At 46.9% G+C, this 17,584-nt stretch overlaps 1 protein-coding gene across 2 annotated transcripts in view; it reads left to right on the top strand.

The window, feature by feature from the left end:
* Nucleotides 1-4,336: 4,336 nt before the first annotated feature.
* RPS6KA2 (ribosomal protein S6 kinase A2) overlaps nt 4,337-17,584 on the top strand; it is a 450,029-nt gene continuing 436,781 nt past the window's right edge. The window contains exons 1-2 of one of the 2 annotated variants that reach the window (XM_074397157.1): nt 4,337-4,701; nt 8,430-8,489. In XM_074397157.1, the coding sequence (XP_074253258.1) occupies nt 4,639-4,701; nt 8,430-8,489 (123 nt within the window). In that variant the 5' untranslated portion in view covers nt 4,337-4,638. The remainder of the gene's footprint in view (nt 4,702-8,429; nt 8,490-17,584) is intronic. The other variant, XM_039467500.2, reaches the window with a different exon arrangement.

Consider the following 17,584-nt stretch of genomic DNA (forward strand, 5'->3'; position numbering starts at 1 on the left):
GTCTGGGTGACAAAGTGATACCCTGTCTCAAAACAAAACAAAACAAAAAAATGGAAAGTAAGAAAAGGTTAAGTTTTCTTGAGAATTAGTTGAACATTTTAATTCCAACATATCTAATTTCCTTGGTTCTTTATTTAAATCTTTATTATCTTAGGTATTTAAATGTAATAATTATTTCCTTTTTTTTTCCTTTGGAGATGGAGTCTTGCTCTGTCACCCAGGCTGGAATGCAGTGGCGCCATCTCGGCTCACTGCAACCTCCACCTCCCACGTTCAAGTGATTCTTCTGCCTTAGCCTCCAGAGTAGCTGAGATTACAGGTGCCCACCACCACTGTATTTTTAGAAGAGATGAGGTTTCATGATGTTGGCCAGGCTGGTCTCGAACTCCTGACCTCAGGTGATCTTCCTGACTTGGCCTCCCAAAGTGCTGGGATTTTAGGTGTGAGCCAAATTATTCCTTCTTATCTCTAATTGTTTACCTTTCCCAATGCAAATTTTGTAAGTGGGGCTGTTTTTCCGGATTCATATCACCTTTTAAAGATTTTAGTTTGTTTCATTTTATTTTGTGTTATTTTCTGGCTCCTGGGTCTGTTTCCAGCTCTCCTTCCCCAATGTCTGGCATACCTGGTACTGTGTCTTGGCGGGCAGCACCCCAGGAGTGCCTCACATGTAAAAAGTTGACGGAAGAGAACCCATCGGGAGGTTTCTGCTTTGGAAGGACCCGTAAGGTGGCAGTGCAGGGAGTAAGTGTGGGAATTCCAGCCCAGAGCCCTGGTCACGTAAAATCTCATCTCGCTCGCTGGCGATCGCTTCATCTCTCCAGGCTTCTCTGCCTTCCTGTGAGGTGCCGAAATAATGTGCATTCTGTTGATTAGTGTCATATTTGCATAGTTAAAACCATGCTAAATTATGAACCGTATTTCCAGCAATTCTTAAGAATACCCCTGAAAATGAGCTCTTTTTTGCTAGGGACTCTGGCAGGCTGTTCACCCACTGCCAAGGGCTCCTTCAGGTTTCTTAGGACGCATGGCCAATCAGCAGAGATCCCATCCATAGGTCTTTTCCTTCCTCAGATAAAGGACTTGTATTGTTTTTCTTCCACATCAGAGCACCTGGGGAAAATTCCAGAAGCTGGAGGCTTTGTAAATACACAGTAAAGAATCCAGGTTCATTTCTTCCTCATTGCCTTCAGGAGTCCACATTTTCAGTTCATCAGATTAAAGATTCTTCACATCTCTTCAGCACTATCTTTTATGGTGATTCTCCTCGCTTTATTACAGGAAAATCATTTCTTTTTTCCTTTTTTTTGGTGGGGGGGAGAGGGCGGGGACAGATTCTCGCTCTGTTGCCCAGGCTGGAGCATCGTGGCTCAATTTTGGCTCATTGCAACCTCCACTCCCCGGGCTTAAGCAATTCTCTTGCCTCAGCTTCCCTAATAGCTAGGATTACAGGTATGCGCTATCATGCCCAGCTAAATTTTGTATTTTTAGTAGAGACAGGGTTTCGCTGTGTTGGCCAGGTTGGTCTCGAATTCCTAACCTCAGGTGATTTGCCGGCCTTGGCCTCCCAAAGTGTTGGGATTACAAGCGTGAGCCACCATGCTGGCCTTGTTTATTTTTAATCTGTGACAGGCTAGCCATGTGCAGAAAGCAGAAACTGGACGCCTTCCTGACACCTTACACTAAAATTAACTCCAGATGGATTAAAGACTTAAACATAAGACCTAACACCATAAAAACCCTAGAAGAAAATCTAGGCAAAGCCATTCAGGAGCTAGGCAGAGGCAAGGACTTCGTGACTAAAACACCAAAAGCATTGGCAACAAAAGCCAAAATAGACAAATGGGACCTAATTAAACTCCAGAGCTTCCACACAGCAAAAGAAACAGTCATTAGAGTGAATCAGCAACCAACAGAATGGGAAAACATCTCTGCAATCTACCCATCTGACAAAGGGCTGATATCCAGAATTTACAAAGAACTAAAACAGATTTACAAGAAAAAAACAAGCCCATTCAAAAGTGGGTGAAGGATATGAACAGACACTTCACAAAAGAAGACATATATGAGGCCAACAAACATATGAAAAAATGCTCACCGTCACTGATCATTAGAGAAATGCAAGTCAAAACTACATTGAGGTATCATCTCACACCACTTAGAATAGCGATCATTAAAAAATCTGGAGACAACAGATGCTAGAGAGGATGTGGAGAAATAGGAACACTTTTACGCTGTTGGGGGGAGTGTAAATTAGTACAACCATTGTGGAAGACAGTGTGGTGATTCCTCAAGGACCTAGAAATAGAAATTCCATTTGATCCAGCAATCCCATTACTGGGTATCTATCCAAAGGATTATAAATCGTTCTATTATAAGGACACATGCACACAAATGTTCATTGCAGCACTGTTTACAATAGCAAAGACTTGGAACCAACCCAAATGCCCATCGATGATAGATTGGACAGGGAAAATGTGGTACATATACACCATGGAATATTATGCAGCCATAAAAAACGATGCGTTCGTGTCCTTTGTAGGGACATGGATGAACCTGGAAACCATCATTCTCAGCAAACTGACACAAGAGCAGAAAATCAAACACCAAATGTTCTCACTCATAGGCGGATGTTGAACAATGAGAACACATGGACACAGGGAGGGGAGCATCACACACTGGGGTCTGTCTAGGGGAACTTGGGGAGGGACAGCGGGGGGCGGGGGGCGGGTGGGGAGTTGGGGAGGGATAACATGGGGAGAAATGCCAGATATAGGTGATGGGGAGGAAGGCAGCAAACCACACTGCCATTGTATGTACCTATGCAACAATCCTGCATGTTCTTCACATGTACCCCAAAACCTAAAACGCAAGAAGATATATACATATATATGTACATAATTTTTAAAAATAAAAAAAGAATAGGGAAGGCTAAAAAAATCACCTTGTGATTGTTAACACAAGAAAACCTTCACTCTGCTCTGTCAATCGCAGAATCTCCAATTTGAAAATGAACAATATTGCTATTTTAAAAATTCTGAATGGAATTCATTTCAAAGGTCCTTCTGGCATCATTTTGTAGAAAGGTAAAGTGACTGTCATAAATCAACACAAAGTACGCAACCCTTTTTCTAACTTTGGACTCTACTTTGCTATGAGATATAAAGTATCTGGGATTTGGGCTTTTCTTCTTTTCCAATGAATTGAATTTCTTCGTGATTGTATAAAGATGAAAAAGAAAAAGGGATTGATAATTTTTGAGAACATTAAGCCATTTAAAAGAGAGATTTTTTTTTTCCTCAAAGATAAAGGAATTTGCTATAGAAATGGGTACACTTACTCCCAAAGCAGCATTAGTGTTGACTTTAACAACCTTTCCTAAAAGAGGGAACCAAAATGCTTCTGGGTTAGCACTTGGACGTCTGGAGAGATGAATGTGTGTTTGACACACACACGCATCTTCCGTGAGCCCAGGACAGCAGGGGGTAATACGAGAGGCAAGAGAGATCCCGCGATTCCACTCTCAAAAAAGGGAAGCAGGGAGGGGAGTTTTCCGCTGGTTCCTCTCCAGGCAGCCGAGGCTGGCTGGGCTCAGGCGGCCTTGCGGTCCGGTGGGCGCCTGCCTGTGTCTTCCGGGCTTCCTCCCCTGAGCCTCAGGACTTTGTCACACTGGGTGGAGACGCGAAGGAGCTGAGGGAGGTTACACGTGGTTTGGATCAGCGTCTGCGTCCCTCAGGCCCCGCACTGGGAGCCCCAGCGGCCACGTGCCTTTCACCTGCCCCGCACAGGCCTCAGCGCGGTCCGGGCAGCTCAGCGCAGGGCTTGGCAGGACTCGGCAGGCCCCACAGCACCCCCCGACCCCCAGCCCCTCTGGGTCCCTCTTCTCCCCAGCTGCTGTCCCAGCCCTCGGGGCAGGCCGCTCAGTCCGCAGCGCTTCCAGGGGTGCTGGGGTCCCCCGAACGCTCAGCAGGAAAACAGCTGTGCTGCGTGGGGCTCTTCCCCGCCCCCACCGCCCCCGTCCCTGTCCCCGTCCCTGTCCCCGTCCCTCCCGTTCCGCGGTGGGAGGCGCGTGTGCGGCCCCGGGAGGGCGGCGGGCTGGGAGGTGGGGGGCGCCTGGGGGAGGCAGACCCGCCGCACCAACCCCCTCCCCGCTCCCCCAGCCCGCGGTTGCTCTGCGGTTTCTATGGCAGCGGCATCCTCAGACTCAACTTTCACCCTCATTTAGAGCCAATTAAGGTAAAATAGTGGGGGGAGGAGGGCAGAGCGTGGAGCGGGGGCGGGGAGGAAACCAATTCGCTGCTGCAGGTGCAGCGTTTACTCCGCCGAAGTCGCAGCGGATTGAAGCCGCAGCGCCGTCCCCTCCTTTCCTCTCGCAGGCTGAGCGGGAAGCGGCAGCAGCTCCCCGGAGCCGGCTCGGCAGGGAGGGGACGCCCCCCTGCAGCCATATTGCAGCCCCCCCGTCCCTCCCCCGCGGCCGCAGGCCCCGCGCCTCCTCCGGGAGCCGGATCTCTCGTCTCCACCGCCGCCTCTGCGTCCCCGGCTCCTGACACCGTCCGGCCGCCCCCGGTGCGGGTCCGAGCCTCATTTATTTCCTTTCTCACGATCCATACTTGACCAGCAGAAAAGGAAAGTTTAAAAATGCCGATCGCACAGTTGCTGGAACTATGGAAAAAGATCGAGGTGGAGCCTATGGAAACGGAGGTGAGTGCGGGAGGAACGCACTTTTCACCGCGCGGTGAGAATCCCCGCCCTGCAGCCGCTGCTGTTCCCTGCAGTCGGCTCCTGTTTATTCGGCGGCTGCAGTGTGTCCGAGCTGGATCTGGAGTGTGTGTGTGTGCATGTGTTGTGTTGTGTGTCACACGGATAGACGCTGCGAGTGGACGCACGCTCGGCCCTGCGTGTGCTCTAAATACATAAATGACAATGTGTACGAGAAACAAATGGTTGCCCCTAAGGAAACTTCAGGAGGCTTCTTAAAGTCTGTGTCTGTCTTAAAGTATTCCCGTTTCCCAACTAATCTGCATCAGTTTAATTTTCCTTCAACAAGTGGCTTTAAATTAGAAGCCTTCCGTTTGCTACAGTGAAAGATGAAACCGGAAGACAAAAATCAATGCTGAATCAAGGCACAGAAAGCCTAAAGATAATGTGATCTTAAAGGAAAAACGATAATGCAACCTTAAAAGGATGAATGGTCAGATAAAGAGGTGTGATTAAAGAGAAAGAGAAGGGATAATGAAATCAACGTGCTCCCAGCCCGTCCCAGGGCTGGTGGGTGTGCAGGAGACGCTGCTGGTAGGTTTCACTCCATGCGTCCCTGGGGACGTGGCAACCTCTGCTCCACTCAGTCTGATCTGCTCCATTTGCGTTAGAGATGGTCGACATACATTTTTCCTAGAAGAGAAAGTTCTCCCAAGCTATTAACATCTACCAAATTATTAGATCTGCCTGCTCTGTGTTTATGGCAACTGAAACGGCATTTAAACATGGCTGATTTTTAATAACTCACCAAACCTTCTCAAAATTCAATTCAATTTTTGCTTATCTCCTACTCCCAGCCCTGTATTTATAAATTCAATGTTATTTTAAATTTTATTTATTTTTGTATGTATGTCTTGACATCGTCACATAATACAACTTTAAACTGAATGAGAGGTTCTGCTTTAGAAGAGAATTTACTTCCTGCCTCATATTGAAGAGTTTCCTTGGAAAGCCAAACTGAATTATGCTTCGCATATGTGTTGATGTTTCATAGAGATGGTTGGTCATGGCATGGACATTAAAGTCCATTTTTTTTTTAGCTGGAAAAGCCCAGATACTGCTCTTCATGGGAAGTAGCGTAGGTGGGAGAGGGATGGAGGGATGACAGCAGGGCTCCTGAGTGTTACTAATTCTTCTGTTTGTACGTGGGGTTGTTCTTGGTGTTGAGGACAATGCCTTGGAAAGATCCATTCCCTTACTGGGGTTGTCATTTCAAGTCTACCTTTTTTTTTTTTTTTTTTTTTTGAGAGAGAGATTCAATTTTTCTATGTATTGAATTAGTGAATGAGCAAGTGATGAGCTAGACGTTCTTTTCTTATTTACTGCTGCTTCCTATAGCCCTGTTGGTCATCGTCAGCACGTTTGTTTGTGCTGCAGCTGTAAGGCACACAGGCGCCAGGCCCTCCTGAATGAAGGGCTCCTTTAGAGGGAAGATGCAGCCCTGGGCTGAGGAAGGATGTGGCGGGTGGGGCGGGGCAGGGGCTTTACAATTCCAGGTGGGATTCCGGTCTTCATATTATTTCCAGTGACCAAAGCCATGAGGAGAGGCTTGTGTTTCACTTATTTCTCAAATTGCTCTTAGACGGATCAGTAATGAATAGATTCACATGATTTTAAAACTATGCCATGACCCTAGAAAGCCTTGCAAGTGGCAAGAATTGGAGCTGAGTTGACTGATACTCTGCCCTGCCTTGCCAGCCCCAGGAGAGGACAGATGGTAAAGGTTTCAGGGAAAATGGGGTATATTAAGTAGACCCTGAAGCAAAACAAATTTTTTTCAGGCTTCTCAACTAAATTTTTCAGGAGAGCATAGCTGGTGGAGTAAGGACAGTGTTCAGTTCCTATTTAGTTGGAACCCAGAAAACTAGAGTTCTTTCCATTGAAAAATGAAAGCTTAAATATTGTCCCTTTGGTACTTCAGGTTTCTGAGGAAGCTTCCAAATCCACAAAATCCTCTGTGTTTTGGAACTCAGAGGCTGATTTCACACCCTAGTTTTGTCTGTGTTTTATGTTGTATGGTATTAAAATAACTCTCACATCAAGAAATGTGGCAGAGCGATATGGAGCATATCTGGCCTCTGAACCTCCACGTTAGATACCCTGAAGCCCTTGCAGGAGGAGCCTGCATGCTTTTCTCATCAGAAAATCTGCTAAGAGATTTTAGTGCTCAGTTTTTAGTGATTTACTTTAGATTTTAGTGCTTTAGTTCCTTGCTGTTACGCAAATTGAACGTGACTGATGGTTGGGTTTCCAGGACTAGAACCAGCATTCCTGGATTTTTGATTGGCGCTGACCACCTTTTCGAGTGACTTGCCTCTCTGGCCTGTTTTCTCATCTGTAATCTGAGAAAACTGAACTGAACTGGGTTTGAGGTCCCTTGTACTAGAGAACACTGCATACACTTTATAAAAATTGTAGCCCAGGGAAGATTCATCTGATTGTCCAGGGAAACTCTTTGCAGTTCTATGCATTGTTCTGAGAGATTTCAGATGATATAATTTACCCATAGATAGGTGTCTCGACAAAGAAACCTGCTAAGTAAGAGCCAGACCTCCAGAAAACCCCTGCAGAATGCAGCATGAAAAAGAAACGTGGTTTTTCATGAATTATGCTCTGGCAAGTTGAGGGCGCGTCTCAAACGGAGGACTTCTCAATCACTGCTTTCAGCAGGGTCACAGCAGCCACGGGCATGCTCTGGGGGCAGGATAGGAAAATGGGAGGAATGATGAGTAAGGCAAGTCCATAAGCCAGCCCACAAGGTCTGACTGACCCATTCTATTTGTGCTGTTTTGGAGGAATAAGCATGATTTTTCTCTCTGGGATGCCATCATACATTAGAGGAAGAGAAAGTCCCCGTTTATGAACAATGCAGATCAAGCACGATTCCCTAAGATTCATAGTCAAGCCTGGGTAGAGATGATTATCTCCTGGCTACTAGGTGAGAAGATGAAACTGGAAATAGTAGTCGTGACAGCAGTTCGCTTTGAGTGTCTACTGCCTGGCGGCCCCGGGCTGATGGCTGGCCGGTGCCCGTCCATGGAGCTCTCCCCACATCACTAGACAGAAGCGCTGCCGTGTCTCCAAGGCCCAGGTTAAGCAGTTTGCCCCACGTTGTTAAGTAGAAAGCAAAGACTCAGACCCAGATGGCTCCGCTTAAGCCTTGTGCCGACCACAGAAGCACTTTGCTTTATGTTTTTGGGCTGGGCCTCGTTTCTCTGATAGAATCCATTCTCCCAGCACCCTCTTGGGACTGTGATTTTGTCCGTTCTCTTGGGAGTGGTCACACATGCCTTCACCGCCTCTCAGCTTCTGTGTCAGCTCTGTTAGCCTTTTAGCTTTGGGAAAGTTTATGCCTTCACTGGCAAGAATCACCTTGTCCTCCTTTAGATTATGCTGTAAGTCACACATGCTTCATTGATTTCGTCGTTTGAGTTTAGCATTTAGCGGGAAGGCTCCCTGCCTTACTTACCACCTGTTGTTTAAAGGATTCGTCTTGGGCATGAAGCATTACACAGAAATTCAGGGGGGAAGAGATGGTGATATGGTTTCCATGTCCTACAGAACTCATGCGGGATATTTAGTTAGTACTTTTTCAGATTGATAAGCTGTATGAGGCCGCCTACAATCATGTGGCAATGCTAACCATCTTTAACATCTATCTTTGTTATCAGACCACAGAGGAGGATCTCAACCTGGATGCAGAACCCGCCGTAGAAGACACTGCAGAAGAAGTAACTATACACATTTTATTACGCTCTGCTTTGTTAGGGGAGATTGGGCCCAGAAGTAGTGAAGGGGGAAATGGAAGTTTGAAATTAAGTATCTGCTAGTGACTAGTGACATATATGTCCCTAGACATATACATGCACAAATATGCACATGTACATATTATGTGCTTATTATATTCGGTAATCTCCCCCACAAGGAATAGCGGGTACATAGGAAGGAAGGCTGTCAAGTGAGGTAAAGTTTGTGGTCTCCTGGCATGGGTGCTTGCAAGGGGCATGGTGCATTAGTACCAGTCAAGGAGTCCTGGGAGTAACCAACTGGCATGGAAGCCTGGCCTGGGGCTCCCTGTACTAGAAGTCATATGAGGCGGAATTGCTGAGAGCCCCTCTGGGCAGGTGGGAGGACCAAGGTAGGGGAAGACTAGGAAAGAAGGAAAGAGAGATGGGATATCTGAGAGGTTAGCAGCCCGAGGTGGGCATCAAAGGGAAGAGAGGAAGGAGCCCTCAGTGCTACTGGCTGTGCCGTTCTTCATTCTGATGCTGTGCAGGAGCGTGGGCCTGACCCAGGCAACAGAAAACAGGCTAAGACTTTAATAAAGTGAATGTATCTCAGCAACATTGGTGTTCTAAGGGGAGATTTTGGTAACAATAAGTATCCATGAGGGAGACACTGGGCACAAAGGAGCTAAATTCGAAAGCCGAGTTCAGGCTGTAGTCAAGGCATTGCAGTTACGTGGCCACACTTCCACCAGAGGTGGCTGGAGCCATGGGACATGGAAGTGGCCATTAAGAAGACGGAGTTGTTCAGCCACATGCCACCTGGAGCCATGAAAGTTATACAATTTGCAACTCTACTGACTTTGAAAATAGCTGGCAGATATTGTAGACTGGAAGGGCTGGATCAATGAACATTACTGGTTTTAGAAAATGGTCTGCTCAGATGCTGAATGCTGCATTTCACCACTGTCTAAACCTACGCACACCAATGCAACATTTAAGCCAAATGTTGCTGGATCTTATGATCCGATGACATAACCTACTGGTTAAAAAAAAAGAAAAATGACATTCAGCTGCCTAACCTTTATCCAGCTGCCTTTGGGTTCTGTGTGTTTTCACTGATCTGGGAGTCTAGAGTCTGGCTCTCTTCTAGCTGTGCAGCGATCCAGCTGCATTCTTGGAACATTACACTTGGCCTGGCCTTGTACCTTTGCATCCCCTGAGGGAGTAGATAGTGCTGCTTTTGCCAGTTCTGTGAAGATCAAAGGGTAGGGAGACATGAGGCAGTGACTCTCCTGAAAATATCATGCTCAACCTGATACTTTCAAAGTGGCCGGAGTGGGAAAGGAAGATGCGCCCTCCCTGCAAATTCATAAGACAGCAAATTCATAAGGCCAGCAGTCTCCGAGAAATGCCTGGCTGTCATTTTTAAGAATGCTTTTCCAGGCTTTCATAGGAACTCTGACTTGCAGGGAACTTTCAGTGCATTTACTGCAGGCAGACTAATGTGATGACTTCGTAGTTGGCTTCAGGAGGCTGACAACAGGGCCCTGAGCCAGGATGGGTGCAGCAGACTCTTCATTCTGCTAGCTTCAACCAGAGCAGCAAGACTGTGTAACACCATGTCCTACTGTCATAGCAGAATCCACGCTGGGAGGCTTAGACACAGCAGAAATGTATTGTTCACAGTTCTGGAGGCTGGGAGGTCCACAATTAAGGCATGGCAGGTTTGATGGCTGCTGAAGGCACACCTTCTGGTTCATGGGCAGCCATCTTTTCCTATGTCTTCACACGGTAGAAGGGGCAAGGGGGCTCTCTGGAGTCTCTTTTATAAAGGCACTAATCCCATTCATGAGAACTCTAACCTTAAGACCTAATCATCTCCTAAAGTTCTCACCCCCTAATACCTTTATGGCTAGGATTTCAACATATGAGTTCCGGAGAAATACAAACATTTAGACCATGGCACACGATATGCCCAAAAGTACTTAACAACTAACAGAAAATCCTTTAATTCATTAACAATATTTATTTTTTTAAGAGCTCCTGGTCTCAAGTTATCTTGTTCTCCACATTTTTTTTTTTTTTTTTTTTGGAGATGGAGTTTCGCTCTTGTTACCCAGGCTGGAGTGCAATGGCACGATCTCGGCTCACCGCAACCTCCACCTCCTGGGTTCAGGCTATTCTCCTGCCTCAGCCTCCTGAGTGGCTGGGGTTACAGGCACGCACCACCATGCCCAGCTAATTTTTTGTATTTTTTTTTTTTTTTTAGTAGAGATGGGGTTTCACCATGTTGACCAGGATAGTCTCAGTCTCTTGACCTTATGATCCACCCGCCTCAGCCTCCCAAAGTGCTGGGATTACAGGTGTGAGCCACCGCGCCTGGCCCCGTTCTCCACATTTTTAATGGAAATCTAAATGTGAATTTATTTTATGTATATATTGCACTTTAGGTTCTGGGGTGCATGTGCCGATCACGCAGGATTGTTCCACAGGTACATACATGGCAAGGTGGTTTGCTGCCTTCATCCTAGATGTGAATTTATAATAGAATGTAATAAAAGCAACCAACCTCTTTAAAAGTTGTTTTTGATAACGGAATATGAGATGGAGGAAATTATTACTGTTTCCTGATGTTTCTCTATCTGGATAATAGAAAACCAGTATGTCTTTGCATCTTAATAAATGAAGGACTCGAGTTCCAAACAGATTTTAGGAGTATTTTGCACAACTATAATATTGATATTTAGATACATTTGCAATATTTGTGGGAATGATGAGAAAATACTGGAGGAAATTACTTGTTTCCTTGACATTTCTTATAGATGATGCTGAAAACCCAACGTGGGATTTTTCAGTCTAGCTGCAGATGAATGTCATTTGAATACTCTGTGATGTCGTTTAACTTTTGTTAGAGACAAGCTTTAGGCATCCTTCTCGGCCTCTGGAGTGGCAATTTGAAAGGTCTCTGAGGGATTTATGGCTCAGATCAAAGAGATATATATGTTTCTTCTTTTTTAGAAAATAGATTTAGGGAGTACAAGTACAGTTTTGTTACGTGGATATATTGTGTAGTGGTGAAGTCTGGGCTTTTAGCATAGCCATTACCACAGCAGTGAGCACAGCACCCAACTTGTGATTTTTCACCCCTCACCGCATTCCCATGCCCCCATCCTCTGTAGTCCAGTGCTTACTATTCCCCCTGTATGTTCACGTGTGCTCATTGTTCAGCTCCTGCTGATAAGTGAGAACATGCGGCTTTTCTGTTTCTGAATTACTTCACTTAGGATAATGGCCTCCAGTTCCAACCATGTTGCCGCTAGAGACATGATTTCATTCTTTCTTATGGCTGAACAGTATTCCATGGTATATCTATACCACATTTTCTTGATCCGACTCTTTGCTGTTGGACATGACGTTGATTCCATGTCTATGCTACTGTGAATTGTGCTGCGATAAACATGTAAGTGCAGGTGTTTTTCAGTATCATAATTTCCTTTCCTTAGGGGAGATGCCCAGAAGTACGATTGTGGATCAAACGGCAGTTCTGTTTTTAGTTTTCGAGAGGTTTTCGTATGTTTTCTGTAGAGGTTGTGCTGACTAACATTCCCACCAACAGTGCAGAAGTGTTCCCTTTCTCTGCATCCTTGCCAACATCTGTTGTTTTGAAAAAGAGAGAAATGTGGTGGCACCTGAACTGAGTAGAAAACGGCCCATGCCTCTTGCCTGTCTGAACATATATGATAAAAAGTCATCTTATTTGGGAACAAAACCATTCAAGTCAGCAGCAGTTTTCCATTCAGTTATTCAGCCAAGAATACTTATTGATAACCTGTGGGCCAGACATTAGTGTTCATGGAAAAGAACAAAAAGGCTTCCCTGGCAGAGTGCAGGAGGCGCCCTGCGACCACCCCAGCCTGTGAGTCCTTTCACTGCTCTGAAGTTTGTGAAGTGTGCCTCTCATATATTTTTTGCAGTATGGAAGGCATTCGGGATAGATCGTGTATGATATCTAGGCATGGGGCTTCTCATGGTATGGTTCTGTGCAGCTTCTGAGAAGGTGAGTTCTGGTGGAAGGCCAGCGTGAAGATGGGGTGTAAGACAAGACGTCTGCTCTTGAGCTTGGGCGTTACTGCAATACACCTTAATTCCCCATTGCTGAGAGAACGGCCTCCTCCCTCAAGAAGGCAGTAGCCATGTCGGGGAGTTTGTGTTATAAATTCATGGGACGGGTGGATTCTCGGTCTAATTTCATCTGATGCATCAGAGGCAGGCACCCTTCACATTCTGAACAGCCACCACAAAACCCAGCAGATTCTGTCAGGAAGTACTTCTTTAAGGGATTACTTGAGGGGGCTCAGTACAGAGACATCACAGTCATGGAATAAAAATCTAGAAGCAAAATGACTCCTGTGAGCAGGTGAGGCCTAACAGAGCACACTTATCGAGGGTCCAGAGGCAACCTGCTGCCTCATTGCGGGGAACCTGAACTGGATGTTGGGCCCAGTGCACTCCAGTGAACCTCCCAGCCACACCCGTGACCCTCTGCGCCGAGTGCCGAGCGCTCATCTGTGTGGGATGGGATGTGGTGGCAGCGGCGTTCCTCCAGCCTCCTCGGAGCTGCTGTGCTGGGCGGTGGGGAGGGCAGCATGCTGTCCTGATGGGGTAGGAGGGCCAGCTTCAACGGCGTTGGGCCGGGAGAGGCCCCCCCTGCCCGCTTCCACGGCACAGAGGCGAAGTCTGTGCGGCGCCAGGCTCCCGGGTCTCTGTGCTGTTTTGCCGTCTTTGTTCCCTATGTGTTCTTAGATACACAGAAGATTTTTAGGTGAGCTTTCATTTCACAGAGCAATCTTTGAAAAATATTGGAATTTGTCGCGTAAATTTTTTTTTTTTTTTTTTTTTTTTTTTTTTTTTTTGTAGACACAGGACCTCACTACATTGCTAGGCTGATCTTGAACCCCCGAGCTCAAACGATCCTCTTGTCTTGGCCTTCCAAAGTGCTGGGACTACAGGCATGAGCCACCACACCTGCTCGTTGCATGGGTTTTTAAAGTGGTTAGATTTCAGGGTTATGTTTATTAATAACAATAGGACTATTTTCTTGTTAAGTCAACTTTATAAAACCAGACGCAGAGATGCTGTTAAAAATGTTGGTGTCATTCCACTTTATTTCCTTGTGGCTACTGGGCTACTTCCCCATTCCCCTCAAATTTTACACCCTCTTTTTGACAGCAGAACAGAAACTATCTGTACCAGGAGGCAGGGCAGGTGGCACTTCCTGCTGTCACCTTCAGTTGGCAGGACATAGCTATCTGGGGATCACAGGGTTTCGGCGGCTAGACGACAGTCTCTTTGAGCCAAGGAAGATGCCGATGACACAGCACCAGCTGAGAGGTCACAGAGGGACCCTCAGGCCTGGGCATGTGGCCTCCTTGCAGGGGCATCTAGGGGCCCGTGGGCAGCTCAGGGACAAGCTCCTGAGCATCTGTCAGCAGGGTTGCTGCTTGGATCCCACAACGAGTCCCCTGGTGAGGAGGAAGGAAGGCGGGCCAGGAAGAGAGTCGTGGCAACAGGCAGAACGCATGGAAGAGCGCCAGCCCGAGCGTGTTGGGGAGGTCTGGGCGAGAGACCCTGCGGGATACGGCCTAAGGCAGGCTGAACGGGAGGCTGCATCGCCTCTCCTGTCTCTGCAACCCAGAGCTCCATTGTTCCTCATAAAAAAGAGAAAGAAAAGCAATCTAAACTGGTTTGAATAGAAGAGACAAGATGAATAATGAAGCCTAGGCACTAATGAAGCAATTAAGAGCAATGCAATTACTGTTTAAAAGAGATAGCTAGTCGTTTTGAAAGAAGATTGATAAAACAATCTTCCAAGCCTGGCTTATTACCTCCTGCGATTCTGTCTCTGTGGCGTCTCTAAACGCTGGTGTTACATAAGTCACCACGATGGTGTCAGCCTCTTTGCATTTGTATTTCTCACTGTTTTTCTGTCCAGCAGACAAGAATCACTTTAGTCCTTGCAGAAATTCTAGAAAAGGGTAGGGTAAGCATAACGCCTTCCGGAAAGAGGGTGGCGCGGCTCAGCCACTGCAGGCCCATCTGTGTTTGGACGTGCTGTGGGGCGGGTGAGAATAACACTGGCTTCATGAAACATGAGCACTTATTGAGGCAGAAAAGAGGAAAAATGTATGATTTTGTTAAGAAAATTGGGACAGCATATCATTTGATGTGTAAGTGGTAATTATTTGCAAGAATCCACAAAAGACAAGAAGTCTGGCTCTTGTCATCTGCAGACACCCCTCCTTCTGGTTATTCCTTTCTCATAGAGTGTTTGTCATTTGTCATTCCTGGGCAGATGAAGACAGTTTACAGCTCTTTTCAGTTTCTAGGATCCTCATTTTTCTGCTTCTGTGACAAAGTCAGCCTTTGCACATTTCCGAGAGTGCTTTCTTTCTGAGAAGAAAAGGATTACTCAGTGCGAACGGGAACATTCTCTCAAATCGTGGGCACCGGCTAGAGACCGTGTCCCATAGTCTGAGAGCACCAAATCGGGAGCCTGGAGCCCAGCGCTGGCTGCTCGCTCCCGACGCAGGGCTCCAGGGAGTCGGGCACCAGCAAATGGCCCATGGGGGCTTCCTTGTAGCCTCCGAGGCAGAGCAGTAACGTCTCTGCAGCACGGTGATTTTATGGGGGGTCTCATGAAGAAAACCCCGGTTCTCTAGAAAAAATGGTGCTCATCTAGTCACAGCCAGCAATCACCTTCTGCATCGAGGTCGTTGCTAAATCGTGAAGCAAAAGTCCCGAGGAAAGCTATGTGTTCTCCATGTCCAGCTGCAGAGCAGCAGCTGGCGAAGTGGTGAGCTGAGGCCCGGGCGTCTGAGAGGTCCCCTGGTCTGGGCCCCTGAAGACTGACAGAGAGGATCTCCTGCCGCCTGCAGAGGAGCGGCTGTGAAAGCAGAACGGCGCTCTGGAGGTGCCCCTGGTTCCTACACCTCGCACCCTCCCTCAGCCCCGGGAAGTGGGCAGCAGGGCGATTCGTCTTCCCCCATTTTTCAGGTGGTGAAATCGAGGCATCAAAGATAATGTGATTTGCTGAGAATAGCAGAGAACCAGTGAGTCAGGGAATTTCAAACAAAAGCTTTTTCTGCAGACATGCTTTCTATTTCTGAATCCTTGATTTCCCCCACTCTACTCGACACTGGGGGCAGATCTTTTATTTTTGGCTCATCCGCTCAGGTCATGGGTCGGACTCGGTGGCTCAATCCCTTCCTTCTGTTCGGGCCTTAGCTCGGTGCTTCAGGCATCTCTGGCCACACGGAGGACACTGCCCACGGTGTCTGTCCCTCCCTGTCCCCGTCATCTCCCTCCTCGCCCACACGTGGGGGAGCCCACCCCACATAGGTGCACCCCCGGGAGACCTCAGAGGCAGCCTGGCTTTCCGCTGAGCCGCCGTCTGGGGACAGAGCTTTCCTGAGGAGGCCGCAGGGCTCTGACCTCTGCCCCTGGCCCATGCTGTATGGAACTCGGGGGGCCTGCATTGCCACACTGAGGCCCTTTCTCCACTCTTTCGAAAGTCTGTCTCCTCTGTTCACACTGGAAAAAGACAAAAATCATTTATTTATGTGTGCATAAAAATCCCGGGAGGGTTTAGATGGAGCTGCTTTTAAAAATTATACTTCCCCATTCTCTGGCTGATATCTCGTCATAGGTGGGATGTATTATCGATTTACAAGAATTACAAAAGCTCCTTATATTTTATTAATCCTGAATGGATAATTTGAATAATTATGGTAAGATTTATGTACAATATATAGGTGTTTTTTTTGTTTGTTTTTGTTTTTTTTAATCAAGTGGATTTTCCTCCGTAAACAATGCTGTGTGTGTTTGGGTAAGATGCAAGTTATCAGTTAGAAAATTGCAGAGCTTGTTATCCTTCAGATATTTTGAAGTAATAAAATGGGGGGAAAACACCTTGCACCCTTGTAACGCACATGCAGCTAAGAGCTGGATGTGGAGATAGACTTTGCAGTTTATGTGAGTCATAGAATTCTCTAGGGAACCTTGAAGACGTTTTTTTCCAGGATGTGGAACCCAAACATCCCACTTGCCAAATGCACACGGCGTAGGCACCACGAAGGAAACGCCTCCGTTCCGCTTCTCTGGCAGAGGCCCCATGGGCACAGTGGAGCCGGCGTGACTGCCCTGGTCCCCGAACCCATAGTCTCACTTCTGTCTTCTGTAGAACAGATGGAGCAAACCCTATAAAACCATTTTCAAAGCAAGCGAAGGTGAGAATGACTCACTCAGCTTGAGGAGACGCTGTGAAGCATGCTGGGTGTCCGTGTCCGCCACACACTGCGCTAGGCACGTGGGACTGTGTGCACAGGACGCAGCTCCTATGTTGGGAAAGCTCATTCTCTGTGAGGATTTAGCCACATCACTGCGTCTCTCCAAGTTAATAGGGTAAACACAGCAACACCCTTCTTGAAATGATATCCAGGGCAGGGGTGGCCTTGGGCTCCTCCACTGCCAGCTACACACGTGGTGGCTCAAGCTGATCCAACTGTGCCTGACCCTCCCTTCTCCTTTCATTCTTCCGGCAAAGTCTGGGGAGTGATAGCTGTGTGTCTGGCCCTGTACTAGGCACCAGGATTCCGTGAAAAAGAAGACAGATGATTATGTAAACTTTATACACGTATTTTTTTTTTTATACATACCACAGTTTATCCACTCATTGCTTGATGGGATGGGCATTTGGGCTGGTTCCATATTTTTGCATTTGCAAAGTATGCTGCCATAAACATGCGTGTGCAAGTATCTTTTTCGTGTAATGACTTCTTTTCCTCTGGGTAGGTGCCCAGTAGTGGGATTGCTGGATCAAATGGTAGTTCTACTTTTAGTTCTTTACGGAATCTCCACACTGTTTTCCATACTGGTTGTACTAGTTTAAATCCCCGCCCACAGTGTAAGTGTTTCCCTTTCACTGCATCCATGCCAGCATCTATTATTTTTTCATCTGTGTATTATGGTCATTGTTGCAGGAGTGAGATGGTATCGCACTGTGGTTTTGATTTGCATTTTCCTGGGAATAAGTGATGTTG

The sequence above is a fragment of the Saimiri boliviensis genome, chromosome 4, assembly GCF_048565385.1.
Source record: "Saimiri boliviensis isolate mSaiBol1 chromosome 4, mSaiBol1.pri, whole genome shotgun sequence".
NCBI lineage: Eukaryota > Metazoa > Chordata > Mammalia > Primates > Cebidae > Saimiri > Saimiri boliviensis.